This window comes from Numida meleagris, chromosome 9, assembly GCF_002078875.1.
Source record: "Numida meleagris isolate 19003 breed g44 Domestic line chromosome 9, NumMel1.0, whole genome shotgun sequence".
Lineage (NCBI taxonomy): Eukaryota > Metazoa > Chordata > Aves > Galliformes > Numididae > Numida > Numida meleagris.
In genome coordinates, this window is record NC_034417.1 from 17,138,408 (window position 1) to 17,162,984 (window position 24,577).

The window sequence follows — 24,577 nt, forward strand, 5'->3', positions numbered from 1 at the left end:
CTCCTGCGGGGTCCCCCACTCTCTCGGTTTTTCGGGAGTTTTAATGGGGCGAAGCGGTTGAGCCGGGGTGCGGGTTTCTGCCGGGCCGGGCCGGTCGGCTCCTCCCCAGCTCCCCGGGCCCTCCCGCCCCCTCTCCCTCGTTAAGAAAGTGTTAGAAAGTTGCTGAAGTGAGAAATGAGCCTGCGAAATCTCGTTGTCCTCATTAAACTCCGACAAGGAGGGTGACAAGAAGCAACGGAGGGGAAACAATGCGGGCAGTGTTGGGGAGAGCCCCGCGCCGGGACAGCCTTTGTCCCCTCCAACAAAAGCTCTTGTTTGCATGTGTTAAAATCCATGAAAAAGCGGCAGCCCCAGGTGCAAACGCCAGCCCCGAACTGCCGCGCAACCTTCGGCGCTCCGCGGAGGGCTGGGTGCGCTCCCCGGGACCCTAATGAGGGCCCTGGGCTGGCTCTTCATTAGCGGGCAGCAAGGCGAGCAGCAGACCTGGGTGCGTTCCTCTCTCTTTTTATTATTATTTTTTGTTGTTGTTGTGCCCCCAGATTCTTCTGCCCCAGCCTCGCCGTTGGTGGAAGCAGTGCTGAGGGACAATGCGGCTCATTGTGCTCCTTTTTGTCACCTCGAAACACGGATGGGACCCCCACGGCCGGGTCATGTACGCGGACCCAGTGTGCAAGACAAGTGTCCTGGTTTGGTTTGGTTTGCTGTCTCTCGCCAAGGTATGTAGGAATGTGGTGAAATCAATACATTGTTATAGACAGCGCGCCCAAGGTGAGGAGGAGAACATTGCCTAACCCACAGTTCAAGCAAAAATCAGGATTTAGCCCCAATGGTGGCGAACAGAGGGGTGTGCAAAGAACCACAAAAGCCTTGCACAGGTCAGAGCCTAGAAAAACAACCTCGCTGCGCTGTCAGCGTTTCGTATGACTGGCACAGTGCTTTGTCCAAGAAAAAGTAATTCTAGGTCCTGTTGCAACAAGCCTGCACGCATCCCTTTATCCCCAGTGGGCCTGCCTGGGATCTGCCCCACGGCTATTTTAAAAAGTTTTGTTAATAACAATTCATTACAGCTGATAGGACTGGGAGAGTTGCCTTTTATTTTGCAATTAGACATAAAGGCTCTGATCTGGCAAAGGCTCTGTGCTGTAGGCATGTGAGGAGCTCTGCTGAAGTCATCTGGGTCTGCTTAACATTAAGCCTGGGCGAGTTTGGAGGATCAAGGCCTGAGATGGTATCTTCTGTAAGGACATTTGTTTACCTGCTCTGTTCTGTATTTTCAAGATTCTTGACCGTCCTCTGCAAAGCTGTTTCCCTGGGAAGACCCAAAGTGGCTAAGCTGGCCGGGCACAGCTCTTAAGAAGCATTACAAAGCCAAATGATTCTTCCTGTAAACAAAATTGTTTGCAGGCGCTTGGTTTGAGAAGACGTTACAGCACTGGGTACGTTGCATCGCAAGGCGTTTGGCTGTGTCAGCTGTGTGTACTGGGGCGTTAATGCAGGGCGGGTGGGCACTGGGCCTGGAGCAGATGTGATGATGAGTGAGAGCAAAGAAGCAGGGAGGAAGGAAGAGAAGAAGAGAGCACGTTTCAGGCTCCTCAGTTCCTGACAAGGCAACCGTGGCTTACAAAGCCTGGGCACCCACCCCGCGTGCCTCTTATCAAGAGAAAGTAGGAAGCAACACGATCCGGGAGAGAAAACAAACATATTTGGTTTTGCTTTTTTTTTTTTTTTTTTTTCTCATTTACTGATCCTGCTAACAATAGCTGTTTGTAGGCAAATAATGCTCAGGTCTGCATCGCTGAATCAATGCGGGGAGTGGTTCCCTGCGGCTCACAGTGCCAGACGCACTGAATGCTTCGTAATGAAACAGGTCCTTGAACTTCTTCCCAGTGCAGTTGCTATCTTAGTGGGTTATCGTGCACTTGCTTCTGTTCCTGCTCCCACTCTCCTCATTTTCCAGCATTGGCCCTGGCAGAGAGAAGTGATGGCAAAAGGAAATAGAAGTTCTTTTAATCTGAAGACTTCAAAACACTCAGCTGTTTGTTATTTCCTTGCCACTACCTTTTCCAATTTATTTTTGGAGGCAGGAAAACTAAAGAGAAGGCCAGTCCACTGTACAGTTGGTTTAATACCTATGACACACATGAAGAAAATTAATCTGAGTATTTTGCTTCATGAAGTAATTACAAAGTATAAAAGGGCTGACTTCAATCTTGAGCCCCTAACATCTTGTTTTGCACCATGAGGACATGTTTAGGGTGACCAATAGGCTGCCAAGCTTACCCAAATAGCACCTTGCAGTACCTTGCGTTGCTTCTCTTTACCTTCACTGACAGATTTCATGGATATGGAGAGAAATGGAAAACCAAACTCTTCTTCAGCAGATGCCTTAACCTGAGAGGGCACAAGAAAGGTGACAGGAAAACTGGAGAATGGTGAGTTTATGGGGTAAGGCTGCCTCAAACTCCCAAACACACACAGTGCATACAACCCTTCTCCACTTGTAGCATTTGGCACAGCTCAAGTAAGGTTGGATCAACTAAAAAAAAAAAAAAGCAAAGAACTGTAGGACATTCGGTTTCCAATGGATCTTTGCAGCAGCCCGATCTTTAAAAAAAGGGTCCTATTTCTAGACTGCAGTCCTTTCAAAATTGCATGTGAATGCTGAATAGAATTTGGTCTGGTATAAAATGGCAGAAATTTTCATCAACATTTTGTCATTTGCAATGCGTTTCACTGCTGAGTGCCACAGTTCAGTTATTACCATTTCTTCCCCTTGTTTTATATGGCATGTTTGGCTTCAATGCACTCATAGCAAAAAAATCCCCAAACCTGTAGAAGCAGAATTTTAAGCAGCAGAAATTACCATTAGACAGCTAAGCAATTAGGTACATTTGTTAATAAATAGCCTTTTTAGATGGGTATCTGAGGGACCATTCCTGTGTCCTGTTGGTGAATTTGACCAAAAGGGATGAAATCTGTGATTTTCAAGTCTGGAAAAATGAATTCAAGTGGTAGAAAACTACAGCCAGAAAACAAAGTTATAGGAATAATAAGGTTGCAAAATCTGGCACTGAAAAATAAGCAAGTTCCCAGCTTAAACCCCCTGGTGAGCAATGCCCTGTGGGCTGTGTGTTCTGCCTTATCTGGGTGTTTAGGTGGGAGATCTGCAGATCCTGTGCGTTGTGCAATTACAGCTGGAGCTGAGCTCACTGAGAGCTGAGCTCTGAACGCTCTCATCTGAAGTGCTCAGGCTGTAGGTGACTTACACCCTGAATCCAACACAGTGAAGTCCTTTTATGAATTCATCACCTCCTGCCATGTGTTCTCTGGGGTCAGCATCCTCTCAGAATTAGTGGGAAAGAAAATGCTACGGTAAGCAACGTGGCAAAAACATATGGAAGTGAATAATTTTGTGCCCAAAGTGCAGTTTGAACAACAGGCAGTAAAAAAGTCCTGTTTCTGCACATTAAGGATAAAACACGAGGGGAGCTGCTATTTCATTTTGCTATTTTCAGTGGCAACCATGGCTGGTGCAGACTGAGGGGCATGCCTGTAGGAAAAGGGCATTGATCACTCAATTACAACTCATCAGGGTGTACACAAACAGGCAAATTCTGGTCACTCCCGGCTGCTGGGTACTGAAGCGTACAGCCTCGGTAGCTTGTCAGAGTATACAGTTTCACACATGCATTCATGTTTGTGTGTATGTGCTTCGGGGTGTATGTAAAATAAGAAGAATGAGCTTTGGCTCTGTGCCACGCTAACTATACAGCTGAAGAAGTTCTGCTCAGCTTGGAATATAGGCTGAGGAATAAATGCAAAGTATCTTGTAAATATCAACTGTTTGACTTGTACAGTAGCTCTCACTGGCTACACCACTGCTGACGGGGCTAGGTGCAGACCACGGTCCTGCAGGTGAGTATCCGCCCACTGCCAAGTCTGTGTCCATCCAGAGGGCAGGATGCCAAAGCTGCCCAGAACCATCGTGATCTCAGGTGATACGGAGATCTTCACTGATCTTCTGGGTACGAGCCCACTGCACTCCTGGTGTGGTGTCAGGATGTAGGACAGGGTGTGTTTGGAGGAGGAGTTACCACCCAGAATATTCCCTTTCTTGTGGCTAGATAAGGTTGGGAATTCTAGCAAATTAATTTCTGCAGAAATGATGGCATGCAGCAGATAGGGACACTGCTCCCTCGTAGCACAAACACATGTTGGGATGGCTCTCAGCACAGACAGACTGGAACAGAACAGCGCGGTCAGATCCAACTTATGGTGGCAGACTTAGGAGTGCACATGTCCGACCCAAATTAGGAAAGGCAATCTTTGCACTGGCTGACAGACAATCGTATCGTAGACTCCTATCATAGGATAGCTTGGGTTGGAAGGGAGCTTGGTGTACTCAGAGTCTAGAAATTTTCTGTGAGACATGGCTCTGTGGAAAAGCACAGCAACAAGGAATTTGGTTATCGCAGTCAGTGCACATATTGCAGACATCTCTGTGAACACTGCTGCAACAGTAGAACGTAGTAAGGTGACTCAACAGTAACGTGACCTTTCATTAACAGACTCTTTTCCTCTTTTTCCCTGTTTCTGACACATTTATGAACTGTTACAAAGTTAGGTAAAACCCGTTTTTTCAGTACTTCCACGTGAATGGTGGTGTGGTGCTCCTGGAGCATGGGAACAAATATAAAACGCCTCTCACTCATTCTGACACGGACTCTGCTGTTGCTTTTAGGGCATCTCCCACTGAGCTCCCCACTCAGCAGGATGGAGGACTGAGTGTTTTCTCTGTGGTGGGTCTGGTACAATCAGTGGCCACAGAGGACTCATCTCCTGAGGCTGGTGGTGTTGGTCTGGTTTATGGTAGGACAGAGTTTCCCAACAAGGGACCAGTGTCCGCAAAACTTGTTGGAGGAACGTTTTGTTACTCTACTTGTGACATGACTAAGGGACATATTGTGTACAGCTATGTATATTGGTCAAAGCTTATTATTTCAGCTCATCCATATGCCACTGACTCACAATTCATTTACTTCGTACAGCCTTTTAAAGCAGTGCTATACCCTGAAACCTTGCATCCAGAACTTCTACCTTAGCTGCATCTCACAGTGCACCTACATTAACTCAAAGAAGTGACAGTACCTAAAATAATGTTCCCAGGATTGCCCTGCAAAAAAAACTTCCTTGTGAGAGACAAGGTCATTCCATATGATACAAACCAGTGGAATGACTCCTTTGACACTGCTTGTCCTGAAAGTTCTTACTCATATTTGTCCTCATCCAGATATTTTGTTCTCTAATTACAGAAGCACTTTCCACGTCTGCTGAGTGTTTCTGTGGGCAAAGTACAGGCAGATGGAAATGAATTAATTCTATTGGTATTGTGCTACCTCTGTGGCAATCTATTCCCCACTCTCTGATATCTGAAGCATCAAATTATTACCTGTAGTCTTACAATACATTAGCATAAAATCCAAACTGGCAAATTATCTGAGACACAAAGTTCCACTGCCAGACTGTGACACCAGCCCTGAAATGGATCTGTGGCCATGCCTCTTCCAGAGAGAAGAGACAGAAATGTTTTCCATCTCTTATTTGTGCAGTCGCATCACTCACCTTGTAGTTTCACTGATGACATCCAAGAATAGTTTGGATGCAACTTCCACTTTACTGGGACCAGGATTATGTGTAGTTTTAGTTAAGAATTTTTTTCTAGTTTTGATACTTTTCTTGCTTTTGTGGGAAAGGACAAGAGGTAATGACTTTGTGTCAGGAGAGGTTTAGGTTGGAAAAAATTCTTAACAGAGAGGTAATGCATTGGAACAGGGTGCCCAGGGAAGTGGTGGAGTCACTGTCCCAGGAGGTGTCCAAGAACCGTGGAGATGTTGCACTGAGGGACGTGGTTAGTGGGCAGGGTGGGGTGGGTTGGGGTTGGACTTGGAGATCTTAGAGGGCTTTCCCAACCTCAATGATTCTATGAAATAGCAATTGTAAAGTTAAAAACGTAGAAGTAAACGTTTCTGCTGTTGTACTGCATCCCCTTATTTTCTAATGATGCTCTTTTGATTGTGCCATTGCACATGAGGATATTGCCACAAAATTATAACCGAAGAGAAGATGTGACCTTACTTCTGCCATGCGGGATAAGTCCTGTACTACTGACAGCTCAAACGAAATCATGTTAGCAATTAGTGCGGTAAAGGCGTGTAGGTAGCAGGAAGAACGGCTCCCAGTGTGACTGCCAGCTCTCATGACCAAGCACCATGAGGTAGGCTTCCACCAGGAGAGGGGACCTGGGGAGCATCCCACGGGCTCCAGGAAGCAGGATCTGATTCACTGGTGGTACTTTCCCTTCTGAATCAGCACTAACACTCATGATATCACAGTCGATCTGCCTTTATTTCTGAGCGCTGGAACAGCAAAGTGCTGACTAGCGCTGGGGATTACGGATTCTGTGAAACATTTTGTAAGATAACTTCTGGCACCTTGCCACTCGTTATATGGAAAATATGCTGCATTATCTTCAGCGTGTGTGTGGGTGTGAGGGTGCTCCCAACGTCCTGGCCCCCCGCCTGCAGAGCCCGATGCATACTTTATTCAGAGGGAAGTTAAGCAATGTAAAATGAACTCATTCCAGCGCCGAGCCGAGATCTGTCACTTTAGACATGTTCCATATCCTTCAGGACTCCGTGACAGCAAGCATCCATCTCGGTGTCCCCACCGTGCTACGAGCACTGCGCTGGAGGCCGCACCCTCAGGGCCCCTCCGCTGGAGCGCTCAGATGGGCGCAGGCCAACTGGCCGCGCGCCCCAAGCCCTGAGGTGCCTCCATCCCTCCGCGAGGCCTCCACAGCCGCCCTGAAGGCTCTCCGTCGCCCTCAGGGTCTCCGCCGCCCCGAGGAGCCCCAACCGCCGCCCCGAGGCAGCAGGCGCGGCCCGCGGGCGCCCCCCGACCCTTCGCCGGCCGCAGCGCCTCGGCTCGGCGGCGCCGCCCGTTACCTGAGGGCCGCTGCCGCGCGGCTGGGGGGGGCGGGGCCAAGGCGGGCCGTGACGGCTCGGCAGCCAATAGGAGCGGGCGGCGGGGTTCTTAAGGCGGCGCCGCGAGCTGTCAGCGGCAGAAGTGTGGTGCGGGTTCGACGGGGTGGGTATGGCTGCTCTCAACGGCGCGGTGGAGAACGGGCAGCCTGACAAGAAGGGGCCGCCGCTGCCACGGCCCCTGAGGGGCCTGGAGGTGAAGTACACCAAGGTGAGCTGGGGAGGTGGGCTTCGCTGCGGTGTCGCCTTGTGTTTGGGGCAATTGGGCTGGTGGTAAGGTGCTTTTTCTTTCTCAAGTTGTTTTTTGTTAATTCCTTCAGCATGGGGTTTATTTATTGTTTTATCATCTGTTGTTGCCCTAGGCGGCGGGGTAATGGTGGTGTAAGGGTGGCTGAGTGACCAGAGCAAGTGGGTCTCTGTGTCATTTCTAGAGAGCTGCACTTGCTCCAACCTCTGAAATCTGAAAACAAAAACAAAAAATATTCTTTATCTTAATAAAAAGAACCTGTAGTGCTGCTCCAGATGCCCACAGGCCCTTCCAGCCCTGGCACTGGGCTCGCTGAGGGCTGTGGCCCTGACGGCCATTTTGCCCCATGCTCCACTTGCAGAACCCATCTGGTAAATCCCAACAGCAGCGCTCAGCATCATGTCAGCGCTCTGTAAAGCCTTGTTTAGATGGGTGAGCCTGGGCAGGGCTGAGAGGGCTGTTGTGTGAGGCCCCTGATGGCAGGGGGCTGGCTGCCGTCCCTGTGGGGATGCACAGAGTGGGGAGCACAGGAGGGCCGTGTCCATAGGAGGATGTGGAAGGGCTGTGAGGTGGGCTTGGGGCCTGCTGGCAGCTCTGTGAGGCAAGCAGTATGGATGGCCCCTGTGGAGCTCCTTGCGGGCTGGCTCTGGGAGAAGCCAAAGAACCCGCCACTCTAAGCCTCCCCTCAAACTCCGTTTGAGAGCCCTGTCTTTCAGAAGTGCTGTTGGCACTGCAGGAGCGCTCAGCTCCACTCCAGCACTCCCTGGGCACGTAGCTTTGTGAGCCCTGAGTTGCTTTTTGTTCCCAGCACCCTGACCCGCGCTCTCGTACAGTGGGGAAAATAGCCAGGCTCGTGGCTGGCTGTTGTATTTCAGTTATAGCTGGACTAAAAGAGCTGGAGGGGCTGAGTGTATATTAATTACTGTTATGTTTCTGTGCTAAATATTTTTAGGTGAAAAACTGCAAACTCCAAGCTCGTTCTCTTGCAGTGGAAAGGAGTAAGGAGTGATAGTTTGTCCCGTGAGGTGTTGGTTTGAATTATGCATCTGAAGTACTGAAACAAATTAATCTAGTCTAGTGGCTATGCTAACTGCTGATTTTTAACTTCTCAATACATTTTTTTGAAGACAAAATTGTCACTTAGCAGCAGATTGGATCTGCAGCTGCTGATCGCAGAACAGCGTAGTGCTGCGCTAACAGCTCTTTCCTGTGTCCAGAATGGACACTGCGTTAGGATTCTTCTTAAACATCCCAATGTTCTGTTTTGTGTTATTTTTATTGTTGTGAACACTTTTAAATACTCCTTTGGGATCCAATCCTGCAGCCACGTTTGTTTTAAAGACCATATTTTTATTCTCCAGAGTTTTGCCGGAGACTCTCTGCACCGAAAGTACCGAGGTTGTAACTTAGTAGTGGGAAACGATGTTAATTAAAAGTGTGAATTTGATACTTGATCCAGTGGCCCTGGTGCATCTGAGAAAATAATGAGCAGCAGTCAGTTTTCATAAAAACGAAGGGGTTTTCTGCAAGCCCTGAGTTCCATCAGATGCGTGCAGCTGATGGCACGCTTTCTTCTGCTTCGCAAAAGAATATTATTTTTGGTTCTGCCAGTTACTGGGCTGAGGGAGAGGGAAGGAAGACTATCACCGACAATCTTGCTTACAGAGCGGCTTAATGCTTGTCCCAGGTGTGTGATGGAAGTGGTCTGTCCAGAATCTCATGTCCTGGATTTGGAGTATGCAGCATGAACAGCTGACACGCTATTCTGTTTCATTTCAACTCCTGGCACCAAAGACTCAGGCTGTGCTGTATGGCTCCCAGAATGGCGTCAGCATGTATCTTACATTTTAAAATGATCTGATCCTGTTGCCCTTGTTTTACTACTTCTTGTAGGAATGTTGCTTTCTGATCTCAACCTTCTCATGTTAAATTAACGCTCGGTGTAGAGGTGGAGGAATAACTCCCCTGTACTTAAATTGCGAGCATACATCTGCGTTGGTAACTTCACAGTTCTTGCTATCACCTCTCATGCTTATTGGAAATTTTTTTTCCAAGAGAAACAAATGAAACCTGGAATGGAAGTGTTATTTTTGTAATAGATAACTACTGATAAAGTGCTGCGTTTTAATTTTTAAAACTAATTAATATTTCTAACACTGACTTCATGTGATAACTTTCTGGCAGTATTTTCTTCCTGAGCCTGTATGAAACAGGTGGGACCAGCAGTGCAGCATCTGCACCAGTTATGTCTCAAATACTTATTTGCAGGAATAGTTGGGAGGAACTCCTTTCAGGAAAAAAGCTGCCCAAGTTTAAAAATATGACCCAGAGCAGTGGGAATTTCAAATGTAAGGGATGCAACATTAATCTCCTGGTGGTGCACAGAGTCATAAACAAGATTGCAAATGTGGAAGGCTTCCAAGTAAAAGTACTAGCTTACAGACACTAATAGGCCTCTAGTAAAGATTACTTCATCTAATCTTATTTTTAAAAGTATCTTTATTTATAAAACATAACACTGCCAAGTTAGATCGCAATGTGGATAAGATGCATGTTGAATCAATTAATTGTATATAGGTATTCATGTTCTGTTTACAGTGTGTAACAACACTCTACCATTTAATGCGTTTTTAGTTACGCAACGCTGGGACTGTTTGTTCTTGCTCTGGAAATGCAATGTTTTGAAACACTTAAATCTTGTCGCAGATGACTCCAAGTGACGTGGGAGGCTCAATCTATCCTGTGGCAAAGGATAGTGGGGTAGAACCGAGCCTGTTCCTACCTTCCTCCGTGATGCTGAGGGCAGTCATGGAAGTAGCCCAGGGCAGGATACGAGTAACCAAGTAATATTGCACACAGATGTTTTGTTCATAACATGCAACAAGGGGCAACTTTTGCCTGAACCGTATGGGTTTCTCTTGGTGTCTGCTTGCTGTTCCCATGGAAATGGATTTCAGAACTGGTCTCTCTCTCTCATTGCAAAATTATGGCATTACACTGTCTGGGCCCCATCCTCTGTTTTCCTTTTGCTCAAAACTAACTGGGTGCACAAAGGCTTTCTTCTCCATTCTCTGGCTCAGTTTGGATAACTGCTGTCTGTACCATAAACAGTCTCACTGGGACAGATTGAACACACCATCAATGGAAACTGAAGAGCTTTGGGACCTTTGAAGAGTACTTATGTGACTTTTATTTTGTCTGCACTGGTGTCATCCTTCTCCTACCTCTTCTGCTTATCTTGCTCTCTCCTCAGATATTTATTAACAACGAATGGCACGAGTCTACCAGTGGAAAGAAGTTCCCAACCTACAACCCCTCAACGTTGGAGAAAATTTGTGATATTGAGGAAGGAGACAAGGTAAGTGTTATTAGAAAGGCGATGCAAAAGATTTTAAGGGACTTAGCTTTTTCATGAAGTGCACAGAGGAAAAGTTAGCTTTTAACAACAACATACAGCTAACCAGACTGGGAGCTGGGATGCTACGTGTGCTGCTTGAGGATTACATGGGTTGGGTGGGATCGGTCTTGTCCAGCTCAGCTGAGTCACTTTCCCTGATAGGAACTGCCTACCGAATACTGTAGGAATGAGATTCGGCATCATTCCAGCTTTATAGAGCTGGAAGCAAGCAGCCATGCTGAGGAAATAGTGATGACAACAAACATACATCCCTGACAGAACTAGTGCATTATGTTTGGGGTTGTTACATGCAGTGTGCATGGCAGCCTGTTGGAGCCACTGGTCTGAAATTCACTTATTTTTAAAAATACAATCAACAAATAACCTGTTCGGGAAAACTTGAGCTCAGTAATGCTCAACTTTCTGCTAGTACTCACTTTCTGCTAGAGATTGCTTATGGTTTCCTTTTCCAGCTGGTATCGTGGATTCTGGCTACCTGCACAAATATGACAACTATCATTTAAAATGAAACCAGTATCTGTGAAGAACTTCAGTAGTCCCTGGCATTGGTACACTGTACATACAGTCGCTTGAGGCATAACTGCTTGGGTTCAGTAACAGTCTGCAGTAAGGAACAATCAGATGCAGCACTTTGTCCAAAACAGCTCATCATACATGGGCCATCTGGATTCCTCTGTGGGAGAGAGCTGGCCTAAGACTTGCTTTTGACAGTATGTCATGGGAAGGTGATTCACAGCTTCCCTAATGTACCAGGGCTTTGGCTAATCATCGCTCTGGGCAGTAGCGACAGGCAGTGTGTGCTCTTCTCAATATCTAAGCTTGCCCATCGCTTGTATGCCTTGGAGAACCTCTCCTAGTAAGAGCTGCATTAGCTGGAAAAGTGCAGTGTGGTTTTGGGTGTTGTGCTGTGCAGGTCAATAGAGCCTGACAATTCTTGAGATGGGAGCAAACTTGTTTGGTAATGCAAGACTTCAGCCTCCCTGCAAATGGTGCACAAGATAGCTGTTCTTTATGGATGCCACTAAAGCAGTCCCTGAGGCTAGTGCCATGGTGGATCTGTGAATCTGTGGGACAATTGTAGATGGAGACAAAGCTTAATATATGTAATTCTTCTGTATTAACTGGGTAGTACACAACTCTATCTAGTGGTATGTAAACAGCGGAGCTGAAGTGACTCTGACGCAACTATATTTTGCGAGGCAGAAACCATGACTGCACTACTCACTGAGCTAAGTGTCTCTCAGGCAGTTACAGAGCATTACATGAGTATTTCAAGCCTACTTTTTAATTACTTGGCTAAAGAAAATTCTTAGGCGGAACTGTAAGGCCAGTGTTGTGCCTTGCCTCCTTGAGACTTGCCCTTGCCTGAATTCAAGGATAGCTTTTCAGCTTGCGGGAGAGTCCCTGCCTGTGAATACTTAGTATAGGTGTCTGACTCTTAGGTCTGTAAAAACAGTTGTGTGCAAGAATGTATGCTAGATGCAGCTTGAGTGCTGAAAGCCTCATCTACCCCTTTACATCAGATATTTATTTCACTGTAAGTAGGCTTGTATGAGGAACTGAGAGGAGATAGATCTGGTTGTGGGTTAGTTAAAAGACAGAATTGGAGTGGGATATGTTCCAAACCAGCTGTTAGGCTGCTGGTGATATGTAATGGTGTCCCACCACCATCTGGGCAGAGTTTCCTGAAAATTCCCATGCCCAGCTCGATCATCCCCATCCTAAATCTGTGACCCCAGTCTACTGGGCCAAAGCTCCCTGTAACTAGAGGAAGTGGTGAGCTGTGCGGTGCTTTTCAGTGTTCTGCCTCCTTGAGCCACCATGCTTGGTTGTACTGGTGAGTACTGCAGTGGGGTGGCAGGTTCTGTGCTGTGCCAGAGTTGGCTCTGCCTTCACAGCAAGCAGGGAGCAGGACTCCACTTCCCTAACCTTGCTCAGAAACCTGTCCCTCCCTGGCCACGCAGTATGTTTTGCTTGGGCTGCGTGTGAGGGGTGGGAATTTGGCAGCTGATGTTGCAGTGGTGACAAACAGGTCTGGTGCTGAAACTTGGCCAGTGTTATAAAGCTAGGTGCAAAGGCTTTGTTTTGTTCTTTAGTTGCAAAATTCAAGACACAATTTCTCTTGATGAATAGTTGGGGAATAAAGGGAGGTCTCAGGTGAAAAAGAAGCACTTAAGAAAAAAACAAAACACTAACAATAGAGCGGCAAATGATTCTACTGGGTACATGGAGGCTTTCTGCCTCCCACATAATGGCTTAGTGTCATGGTGTTTTCCAGCTAAAATCAGAAAGGACTAAGTTTCTTCATTAGATTTTTGACCCTCGGAAATGGTGCAGCCCTGGAACTTCTCCCCTCCCTTGTGTGTTACTGTGTCAAGGAAAAAATACATGAGCTGTTGTCATTTCTCTAGTCCTATTGGTAACAATTGAAGATGAGCTCTTCTAGCAGCTTGATAATGACCAGCAAGGATGGAAAGGATCTCCATTCTTAAAGGAGTGGCCACCTAGCTGCCTGGCACAGGTGCATGGCTGGGACTGAGCAGGATGGGTGTTGTGGAGCATCTGTCATGATTGCTTCTGAGCAGTTTGCTCTTTAGTAGTGGATCTTTAGAGAGTTATAAGCTTGTTTTGTTCACAGGCATCTTGCCTGTCTTCAGACTACAGAGACGGGCTGAGGTAAGAGGCTGCAGAAATGTTATACCATACAGCAAGCTCACAGCACCATAGATAATGGTTTGGGACACTACAGACTGTGAAGTTGCTCTTTGTATCTGATTGAAATATTGGTTTTAAAGTTAGAGCAATGAGAAGTATAGACTTCAGGGGACTTGCTGGGAAGTGGCTCAGCTGTGAATGTCTTCTAATTAGGCATCCTCCTGCCTGTGTTGGAAAAGTGCCTTTCTGAGGATGTGCGCAGTGCGATTCTCCAAAAAATAGTCATCATGGAGTGTGCTCCATCCCCAATACGTCTCCTTACTTGCTGGATCAAAGCCATGTTGTCTGCACTGAGCCTGAAGCAGGGCAAGGCTTTTTCTGCAGGTGTTCTCCCTGTTCACCAGGGCACTGGGGTGATGGTCTGCCAGGTGCTGAGGCAAGAGAGAGGAAGAAGGGACTCCACAGAAATGGAGCAGCGATGAGCGGAATTTGAGGTAGAGAAGGAAGGTGGAGGATGTAGCTTAGAACAAAGAAATCACGAGTTTGTTCAGGGGAAAATGGCATGCAGTTGTGTAACTGGGGCTTGTATCATAATGCAAACATCCAGGGTGGGTATGAAGGTTTGCTGGCATTTCCCAATCCTGCGTTGCTTGACTTTGCAACTTCAATGTTCTCTTAGTAAAGCTTTTTATGTAATAATAAATCTGTGTAGGTCAAAACTGAGCACCAGGTTGCATGGACCTCCTTGTGGTTTTGTATGCTGCGAGGTGTCCTTGGCACCCTGACAGTTAGAAGTCTGTCTTTGTCACGCATTGTGCCTACCTATTGCAACATGCCTGTAATGAGCACACCATTCAGACTCCCTTAATGTCTAGTCATAACAGGATGGATTAAGAACAGCATTTCAGCCTTCCTGAAGGACTTCCTTGTTTTTGCTGGTCTCTCAGGCCTATAGAAACTGTGTGAGCTCACAAGGTCTCGATTGGTGGTGCTACCCCTGAGGGTGTTTTGGGGGAGCTTTTGTTTGTAATAGTGACTGCGCTCTCTGAGCTGCTATGCGTGCCCTGCAAATCCAAGAAAAGGGGGGTGAGAATGAATACAGCTTCAGTTAATATTCACCCCAGGGCTTTTGGATGGTATCACTATGATGCTTCCATTTGTTAAGATATGCCTTTTGCCATGCCTCCAAAAATACAAGTGTGACAAGTCGCAGTCTGCAGGAAAAGAAAGGCCATTCCTTTTATGGTTTTGTTTGCTTGTTGTTGTTGTTTTTCCACCCCAGTACAATATTGCCAAAACAATTTTAGGGGAAAGAGGCTCCGGATAGTATCTCTAGCTTGCAGTCAAAATGAAAGAAAGAAGAGCCTTGCTGAGACCTTTTGGGCTTTACCAGACCACCACCACCATTTACAGAAGCTGCTGCAGGGCTTGGGTGCTCCTGTGCTTAGAGGATGGAGACTGAAGTCCTTTGCCCATGCAGCTGTCTTGTTCTTGTTGCTGTGAGTGCCAGGGTGGGAGGAAGGCTCAGCACTGTGGTCATGAAGCCTCGGTGCTGCCAGCCTGATCTCAGGAGGTGGTCTGTTGCTGCTTTAAACCTGACACATTCTCCTGTTTCTCATCTGCTTTGTGTCTTATAATATTGCCTTATTTCAGCTTGAGCCCTCATTCCAGCAGGGACGATGAGGGGCATGTAAGTGTGCAGTAGCTGCTGATGCCTCTTGGCTTCTGTGGCATTCCAATTTGAATCCAAATTAACTGAATAGAAGAAAACCATTTTGAAGCCCTGTTCTGCCTGTGGGGACAAGCTCCAGACACAATGTGCCTGCCTGCATATTGTGGCTGCTCACTACCTCTGCCTCGTAGCCATGCTTGCTTGACCAGAGCCACTCTACCTCCAACGCAAGTCTCTAGCAGTTGTTTCCCCATCAGTGCCCTTCTGAAAGGGTGTAGTTTTCCTGGCAGTATACATCAGAGTTCTTTAAAGCTATGCAATCTTTTAAAGATTTAAATTTAGTTCAAGGTGCTACTTCAGTGGAGAATGACTTGCTGTAAGTCAAGCGCATCTTCCCCATAACGCTCTTCTTGGTTGAGCGCAATGGGCTTTCTTGTGATGGGAGAACAGAATCCTTGCTGGGTCAGTGCAGAGTAGCCATATCCAGTGTGATCAAGTCTGAATAGACAAGCCTTGCGATAAGGCCTATGAGAGCAGCTGGTGAAGAGCTCTGAGGAGCAATCAAGGCCTGAAGCCCACCACCCCTCTGAGCCACATATTGTGGTAAGGTCCAAGGACTTGTCAATCAGCTGAAGGATGCAGTGAAGTATGGGCTGTGCTAGTCATCACGTAGAGCAGGAATCTGACCAAAGACAGAGTGAATTGCATTTTATGTGTGCTTGGGGCACAGTCTTGGCCTCATGGTTGTTGACGGCAGTGATCCATTGACTTCACTGAGTCAGGAGGTTGCCTTTGCTGTTACTTTTTTAATTGTTGTGTGTTACTGGAGAGGAGAAAGGAGGCATCAGGGCTGTACTGTAGCCAGAGCAACACATGAAGCTTTGTTGGGGTTGATGGTATGAGAAGAGATGGAATTTTCTGCCCTCCTAAATAACAGCTTATGAAAACAGAGTTAGATTTGGTTCTGCATGCAGTAAAGCATTTGAGAGAGTGGCACTAAGTCCGCGTAGGTGAAATGACTATCAAAGCACTAGACAACAAAAACCTTTCCATCTGGTAAAAAAAAAAAATAATCATGAAGTGCAATCTGGGATCTAAGGGAGCTTTAGTGTGTTAACTGTCATTGGCGTGCATTCAAGTGGGATGTAGTGGTGGGATCTGAGCATGATTGTTCCCCTGGATAAAACTGATCTCTCTCATGGGAGACTTTCCTTCCCACATTTGTGTAGACCAGACTGATTGATGGAGGACAATAGCCTGTCGACCTTAGGGAAGCTCCAATGGGAACAGAATTGGGACCACATTTTTCCATCCTTTCCCTGGTGTCACTTACATCCTGTATCAACAGGAATGTGATTCTGGATTATTTTATAAACAAACTAGTTGCATGAAGTTACTCTTCAAAAACCCTGTTGATACTTTAACCTAAAAGTTGTTTATCAGCCCAGACCAAACCCAAAATGGCTTGCAGCCTTGGTCATACCTCCAAGAGTAAAATGGAGGTGATCTTCTCAGAAGATTTGGCTTTAGCCACCACAACATCATGTAGGAAGCAGCTTGTTGGGTTCTCTGCCTTTGTCCAGCATCTTCCTTGTAACCTAACATTTTCTTGTTTGTGTCGCTGCTCTAGCCTGATGTGGATAATGCAGTGGAAGCAGCAAAGGCAGCGTTCCAGAGGGGGTCTCAGTGGAGACAGATGGATGCCTTAAGCAGAGGACGGCTCCTACACAAGCTGGCTGATCTTCTAGAGCGAGACAGAGTCATCCTGGCAGTAAGTATTGTGGTTGGTGAGTGAAAATAAACTGACAGCAGTTGGCTGATAACTTGGCTTCATCTTTCCTGTTTTGCTGCATCCATTTCCTGTCACACTACTTCTAAGGGCTTTAAGGAGGAGGGAATCCTGCAGAAATGTCCCATCTTCTACTCCTCTTTTTTCCTGTGCTCCCTGCTCCAGACTTCATACTTCAGGGAATGCCAGACAGCTTTTTCAGTGTCAGTGGGCTTCAGTATCTGTAGTGATGTTTGTAAAACCTTCCTGGATTCATCCATCCTGTGTTAGCCTGGGCTTTTTTAGGGCAGTCCTGTATTATGGCTTTCATGACCTCCAAAGGAGAACCATAGTTCAGTCCCAACTGAACTCCTGTTCCTCCTCTCCCTGACAGAAGTGAGACATTTGGGCCTGCCCTCTGAGTCTGAGGTAAAGAACAGCTCCTCACACATGCAGAAACAAATAACAGTGATACAGGACCAAGCTATTTCTCTGAGCTTTGACATTAACTGTATATACTCTTTGGAACTGGATGCGCTCTTCCCTCCTTGCCTGCCTTCTCTCTTCCTATACAAAGGGCAGAAGGATCTAGGCAAGAGTCATGGCTTTTCTTCATTTTTCTGCAGGATGATTCTGTGGGTTATAGACAATGACTGTTAGTTATCAATACCTGAGTTCTTGTCCAAGACCTTGGCTGGTTATTGAAGTGATTGCAGGTATTACTATTACTTTTCTGAAGCAATAAATGTGTTTCTTGTAAGAGCATTGATAATGTAACACCATCTCCTAGGTTAGGTAGTGTCTGTGTATTTAAAACAACAGCAAGAAAAAGCCTATAAAACACAAAGGAAGGAAAAAAGCACAAAGAACCAAACCTGCCCAAGTCCTTTATTACAAAAATGCAAGGCCAATTTGACTTTTTTCAAATTGTTTCTAGCCCCCTATTTTAGGGGAAGGAGTCTCTTATTGGATGTCATCCAAAGTTTAAAATGTGTGTAAGTGGGAACTGGTGCTTTTTCCACTGAATGTACTGGCTCAGGAAAATCTCTTTATAGCTATGAGGCTGTGTTAACTTGGACTTCTGTGCTGGAGAACTACCGCTAATGATTTCCTATCCTCTCCTAAAAGAATCCTTTTGGTGAAAACAAGGGGAGTAGGACCTCAGCAAGATGTTCTGCAGCTGATAAGAAGCTTTTATGTTGGACTTGTACATTTTTACAAATTGGGCCTACAGATCCTAATATCTCTGAGCTTAGAGCTGCTATCTATACTTCACTAACTCAATGTAGCACTCTTGCTATGCTCCTCTTTAGGAATATTGCATTCGTGATGCTCGGTGCTGTTGTGCACAAGAGTTCCTGAGCTGATGTCCCACTGAGAGCAGTGTGTGTGGGATGTACTTAAAGTCTGTACTTACATGACTGTGTCAAGCTAGGTCTCTTTCCCCAGTATGTTGTCTCTGAACCATGTGATAGCCTCCAAGTTCTGTGGAACAGACTCAAAAACTCCAGGTTTGAAGGCAGTTCTGGCCAGCAAATAAAAGGAGGGGGAAATAAGTGTGTGTGAATATGCCCTGTTCATTTTCTGCTTATTTTTTTTCATGCAGCTTCAAAGGAGCCTCCTTTTCCATAAACCAGGGCACTAATTTCAAGCTTTCTGCTGTCCTTCTGATCTGGGAGGACTTTTCTTGGCATTGCTACTTTCTCTGCAGAAAACCAGCCCTAGCTGCTTTGGTTGCATGTTAAGTAATCACTTATAAAAATCAGTTGTTTTAGCAGACATTCAGAGTGGATAACAATCCTAGTCATTCCAAGGGGAATGTCTGTTTGGACCCTAATGTCTGTGGAATATGACAGGGTATGACTTCATTTGTAAACAAAGATGTTTCAATCTACCAAGGGATATTGCTTCCTTTATGGATGTACTGGCTTTTTTCACCAATATCCCTTTTAATGACCTGAGCACAACAAAGTATTCACTTAGCTAATGTCCAGAACAGAGAGGAGGGTGCAGTCTGAGACTGGTCTTCGTTTAGAGCTGCTCAATGTCAGTGCAGCTTCAGTGAAGTAACTTCTCCCTTGCATTTGTCTAAGCACAGATCTGAGCCCAAATGTTACTTTACTAGAACACTGTTTTTAAAAAAAAAAATGTGTTTTCTATCATCCTGTGGATAAAAGAGGCATTTCAGAGGTTGCTTTTAGGACAATGGAGCAGAAAAATAAAAGGAAAGTGGGTCAGGCTGATTTTAGTGACACCATCTGGAGTCCAGAACATCTGTGTCAGAAGGTCAGATACAGTGAAGTCAAGACACTTGCATTCCTTCAGAGTGGTGCTCCAGACCACAGCCCTGTATCCCACCCACAAGCACCTTCTGGGGTCTTCCAGAAAATGGGCATTCATTGCAATGATTGAACAAAGCAACTTGTGCGTGTATCAGTGTTACTGAGTCTAGTTGTCTCTATTCTACCTTACTTGTATGAACTAGATTTTCCTTTAAATACAAAGTGAGGGAAGGAAACTCTGTCTCCACAGCACAAAACAAAAGAAAATTGAGAGTGTTTTGCTGAAAGGTGTTTTTGAGTAAAAACTATGGATGTGTCTGACAGTGCATGTAATTTGTGGTTTTTTTTTCAGACTTTGGAAACAATGGACACAGGAAAACCTTTTCTGCAGGCTTATTTCATTGACCTGGAAGGTTGTATAAAGACCCTCCGATATTACGCTGGATGGGCTGATAAAATCCAGGGCAGGACTATCCCAGTGGGTAAGTTCCTTCACACCCAAAATCAGGGCTGGAAAGGGATCAGGCTTGATTGGGCATGAGAGGCATAGAAAGATCTGCTTCTGAAAACCTGCAACTGAAAGAATTTATTTCCTGTCTCAGGATGCATTTTAAGTAGGTGTCTTCTGAGATTTAAACTCGCAGGAGAGCAAGGAATGCCTGGATAGATCTCTGAAAAATAACGGATGGGCTCTTTTGTGCTTTTTCTTTTAATGGAGAAGGCTTTTTGTTTTTAGTTTTCAATTGTTTTAGAGAAAACTCACATATTGTAGGGCAATTTGTTCATTCTCTATCTCTGAAATAGAGCAAGATACCAGAGAATGTAAGGACGGAGGTTTCTAGGAAAGAATGTATGGAGGTCACAGAACTTGTGCTGTCCTATACCAGATACCACAGGGATGTTGGAAAAAGGTTGTGGAATCCAGCTGTGCCTCCTAACTCACTAATATTCCATCGTAGTGCTGGGCTCACAGATGTCTTGAAAAATGGTGTGGTATTTTTCTCTAAATTCTTGAGAGAGGGTCTGAGATGCTGTCTCCTCGGGATCCAAAGTGCTGGGCTCCTGGAAGGACCCTGCCAAATGTTCTAATAGTTGGAAGAGTTATTTCAAAAGATCATCTAGCCTGCAGACCTAAAGCAGTCACATTGCACTCTTTGACCTATTCTCAAACAGATCCTCATACATTTGAGGTCACCCAGAGGTGTGTTTTAAGATCAACAGATACAGGATTCTTTGTCCAATGTGGTTTTGGATCTATCTCCAGCCTCTTGTTTGCAGTCATCTTAACTGTTCCTGTAGAAGCAAAGATTTTGACTGTTTTTTTTCTTTATTCTTTTGTTTTGCAGATGAAAACTTTGTCTGTTTCACCAGGCACGAGCCGATGGGTGTTTGTGGAGCTATAACTCCAGTAAGTAACAGCGACGGTGCCCTTGGAATGGAGGAAGCGTATGCGCACTTCCCTATCTTGTACTGCAGCCATTTGCTTCCTAGTTAAGTGCAGCTGTTCTGCAGTGAACTCCCATTTCAGTTGCTTGATGTAGTTTCTTGTTTTACCCCCATGCCAATTGCTCTTGGCAGTGCAAAATCCTCTGCAATGGAAGGGTGGGTCTTCTAATCAGTTGCTCTGTTCCTCTTGAAGGATGACAGCAGTCACCAGAGACCAGTCAGAGCTCTCTGACTCTTCAACTGTTAGGACAACCATCTTGTCATTACATGTGCTAGCTTCTTGCTGCCTGGAGCTGATGCATAGTTTTGAGTTTTAAATCATATCCATTATTAATAACCCCTGGCTGTTCTCTGAGCTTTCTGTGATTAAATCTCACTGAATGCAGTTTTTCTTTGAGGTCTCTTTCTCTGCTGAGGGGACAGCGTGGCTAGTTCTTGGAATAACTCCAGTTTTAGTATGTGCTGCTTGCTCTGTTTAAACAGACAACCAGAAAGACTTTACAGCTACATGGGAGACATAGTTTATTCCTGTCTGGTTGTAAAATGCTTTGAACATGGTATCCTGCAGGCCATGAGGCAAGCAGTGGTGTGCCAAGATTCTTTGGATACTTGGATCATTGGAGTCCACGGAATATTTTGACCCTTGGGATCAGGTTATAGGGGAGACTGGATAAGATGCATATGTGGTTTGGGATTTTCTGGGCCCTGGGGATACCAGGTCTGGACCAATTCCCAAAGACGTCTGGAGAAATTTTACGTTTTTCTTCAGCTGGAATGAGCTTGTAAACCTGGTGGTAAGATGGTACAGTCTATTTTGCCCTATGATGGTGAAGCAAATTGGGAGACAGTTGATACTAGTTATCAGACGTTTGTCTTAATGACATCTGCGCAGCTTTTCTGCACGAACAAGCAAAGTGTCTGCTTGTAAGCAACTAGAATTTGTGACTTAATTTCAAAACATCGGATTTCTCACCAATGATCATCAGTGTTATAAATGTAATTGATCATCAATTAAAAGGTATTTCGCTGTTGTACTTTAGCCACCTTTGGCACTCAGCAGTGCTTTCAGAAATGATCAATATAAAAGCCTGCATGTAGGATGCTTTGGAGGGCCACTGTAAGGGAAAATAGTGGGACTCCTACTATTTCAGGTGGACCTTACACTAGCAATAAATACAATAATAAGACCAGATTTGTCTCAAGTTCAGCACTGTTTGCAAAAGGCATGATTGGGGTCAACAAAGCCGCATCTGTCTCCAGTTTACTTAAAACAAATCCTCTTCAATTTTTTTCCAGTTTCACCTCTAACATGAACAGTCAGTGGATGTGATTACTCCAACCTGATATAAGGGGATTTGTCACTGTTCAGCATGTCTCCCAAGGCCAATTAACAATCCTCCCTTTTTACTGTGGCTTGACTATACTTAAAACAACCTTCTTAATGAGGGCACTTTTTAGAAGGTGCAGCTTATGACTGAACTTTATGCCAAGGTGATATTGTCAGGCAGCCCTCAAATCCTCTTCTAACTGTTACTTTCACCAGCCATTCTGCAACAGGAAGGTCTCAGTGGAATTATGTCATTCTCAGAAGGTGTAGAAAAGTAGTGAAGATGCAGGTGGCCCAAGATGAGAATTCGGGCCTTCAAGAAGGCTTAGGAGAAAATGAGAAATATGTAAAATGTAGAATATGGTCATTGGAGAAATCACTGAAATGAAACAGGTTTGGAAAAGGGGGAGAGAGAAGCTGAGGAACAGCATGTTAATTGAAGTTCCACTCTGTCTCGGCGCTGCTGGGTTAGAACAGAACTCATCTCTTACAAATAAATTAGCAGAGTAGGTTTTAAGTGTGAGTTTGTGGATTCCTAGCGTACTTGGCTTCTTTGTTGCTAGCTGAAGGCCCATGGCTTGAGGCTTGACAAGAAGTCCCCTTATTGTTGGCCTGCTTCCATCATCCCTAAAGCAGCATTAATTATTTTTAATGAAGAAATCCTTTCTGTTGCCAAATGACCTTTACTGAGATTCAATGTGAGCTAGATTTTCCACTTTTTGCTTAGACTCCAAGATCTGCAAATACACATGACCATGAAACAGATTAGCGCAGAGGAAGCTGATGTGGACTTGTTCCTGATTCCAAATAAGAAAACTAATTGGAAAGGAGTGTTTACAGAATGAAGGGAGAATAAGAGCTGCTCTGGACTTCCATGACTGAACAATCCACTGAAGTTTTCTAATTATAAATTTGGAAATGAATGATACTGTGTAACTCCTAACTCCTCAGGGAATAGCAACACAGAAAACTGGGTTTGTTCCACTGAGCAGTTCTACCTCATAGTTCTCCCACATAAAGAGACTGTACAAAGTGACACATCAGAACACAACCTCCTCCATGGTGTCTGTGAACAGACAAAATCTTATACGAAGTGTGATGGGGCTTCTGTGAACAATGAGGTCGCATTATACAAAGATTTGTTCAACTTACAGGGTTAACTTGAGGACTGCCAGCAATATCTGGGATCTCCGTGGGGTAGAGGAAGATATGCTCTGCAGTCCAAGTAAATGCAGTATTGTAAACAAACACTTTTCTTTATGGCTATGCTCCCAGTTGCTGGTTTCTCTCTGAGCTGTCTGAAGGTGGGGGGGAAATGCTGCATGGAAGTGAGTAGGTGGCTGATCCGAATGACCTTGTGTTCTTGCAGTGGAACTTCCCATTGCTGATGCTGGTTTGGAAGATGGCACCAGCACTGTGCTGTGGAAACACTTTGGTTATTAAGCCAGCTGAACAAACTCCTCTCACATCGCTGTACATTGGCTCGCTGATTAAGGAGGTAAGGAAATCTGATACACACCTAGGTACTGTTCTTCTAAGACCATAAGAATTTGAATTGTCTGTGCAGGTTTGAAGGATGTTAAATATACAATGATGTGAGAATGACCTGTATTCTGCCTCTCTTTCCAAAGGCCTTCCTGACTGGCAGGGGTTAGATGGAAGGTAACAGAGTACAGAACTTGTAGGCTTTCCGCCTTTTTAGGAAGCTGCTGATGCTTTTGTTTTTCTTCCTTGTCTTTTGCCCTCCCAAAGGAGGGAAAGATTGCAGCTCAGCTTTATTAGGCAATGGGACAAAAAGGAGTATGATAGACAACAGTGAGGTTTTTAAGTGAGATAATTCACCAAGACAGAGTGAGTGCCATGAGAAACAGTTCTTCATATTTCTGTGGCTTAAAGAACGATTTAGCTACATCTGGCCTTTAAGGCCAACTCCTATATTGACACAGAGGAAACATAATAAGCTGAGATTTCAAAATGTTGTTTAGGTATTGTCAGGTAGGATCCCGGGTACCCTTAGATCTATTCATAGTCCAGAGGTTGTGGGAGGTGCACGATACCTTCCAGGACTGGTTAATACATAATCATCCTTTTAGAGTTAATTACATGACTAACTGTGAGCAAAAACTACAAGGTTTGGAGGTATGCTTTTGCCTCTCAGCTGGAAAAGTTTGTTTGTTAGACTCAGTCTAATGACAATTCTGTCTGTTCTTGGCTTAGACTGAGAGAAAACAGAAGGATATGTTAATAATTGGCTTCTTTGCTCATGAAGGAAGTGTAAAAGCACTTCCACTTAAGTATCTCCTGCAGCTAATTGACTTGATAAGATTACACAAGTTGAGTGAGCACAGGGTGCAGTTGTCATTACTTCTAGTAGCCCTGCCATGCAACTGATCTTTTGTATGTTATTGTGACATACAGCTCTTCAAACTCTTGTAGGGCTTTTCCCCACAAAAAGCTGTTCCATTCTGCTAAAGCTAATAGTATGAGCTGAAGTCCAAGCTGTCCGTTTCTTGCAGTTGCATTTCGAGATGGAAGTATAGTTAGGGCAGAATAATTTGATTTGAAGGTGCCCATTTCTCCACCCCAAATTAGCTGAACTCCTTGCAGGTTTTTAGAGGAACAAGTTCAACTTTTTTTAATCTTTAAAAGGATGCAGGTGATCTTAGTACACAAGCAAAGCTATGTGTTCAGTTGAATGAAATAATATGAGGCCAACCAAAAT

At 45.2% G+C, this 24,577-nt stretch overlaps 1 protein-coding gene across 2 annotated transcripts in view; it reads left to right on the forward strand.

Annotated features, from left to right (window-relative positions):
- ALDH1A3 (aldehyde dehydrogenase 1 family member A3) overlaps positions 557-24,577 on the forward strand; it is a 42,338-nt gene continuing 18,317 nt past the window's right edge. Inside the window, exons 1-8 of one of the 2 annotated variants that reach the window (XM_021406965.1) lie at positions 557-716; positions 1,279-1,436; positions 2,334-2,432; positions 10,541-10,645; positions 16,663-16,803; positions 19,435-19,564; positions 20,429-20,490; positions 23,225-23,353. In XM_021406965.1, the coding sequence (XP_021262640.1) occupies positions 2,430-2,432; positions 10,541-10,645; positions 16,663-16,803; positions 19,435-19,564; positions 20,429-20,490; positions 23,225-23,353 (570 nt within the window). In that variant the 5' untranslated portion in view covers positions 557-716; positions 1,279-1,436; positions 2,334-2,429. Of the gene's footprint in view, positions 717-1,278; positions 1,437-2,333; positions 2,433-7,100; positions 7,252-10,540; positions 10,646-16,662; positions 16,804-19,434; positions 19,565-20,428; positions 20,491-23,224; positions 23,354-24,577 lie in introns of those variants that run through there. The other variant, XM_021406963.1, reaches the window with a different exon arrangement.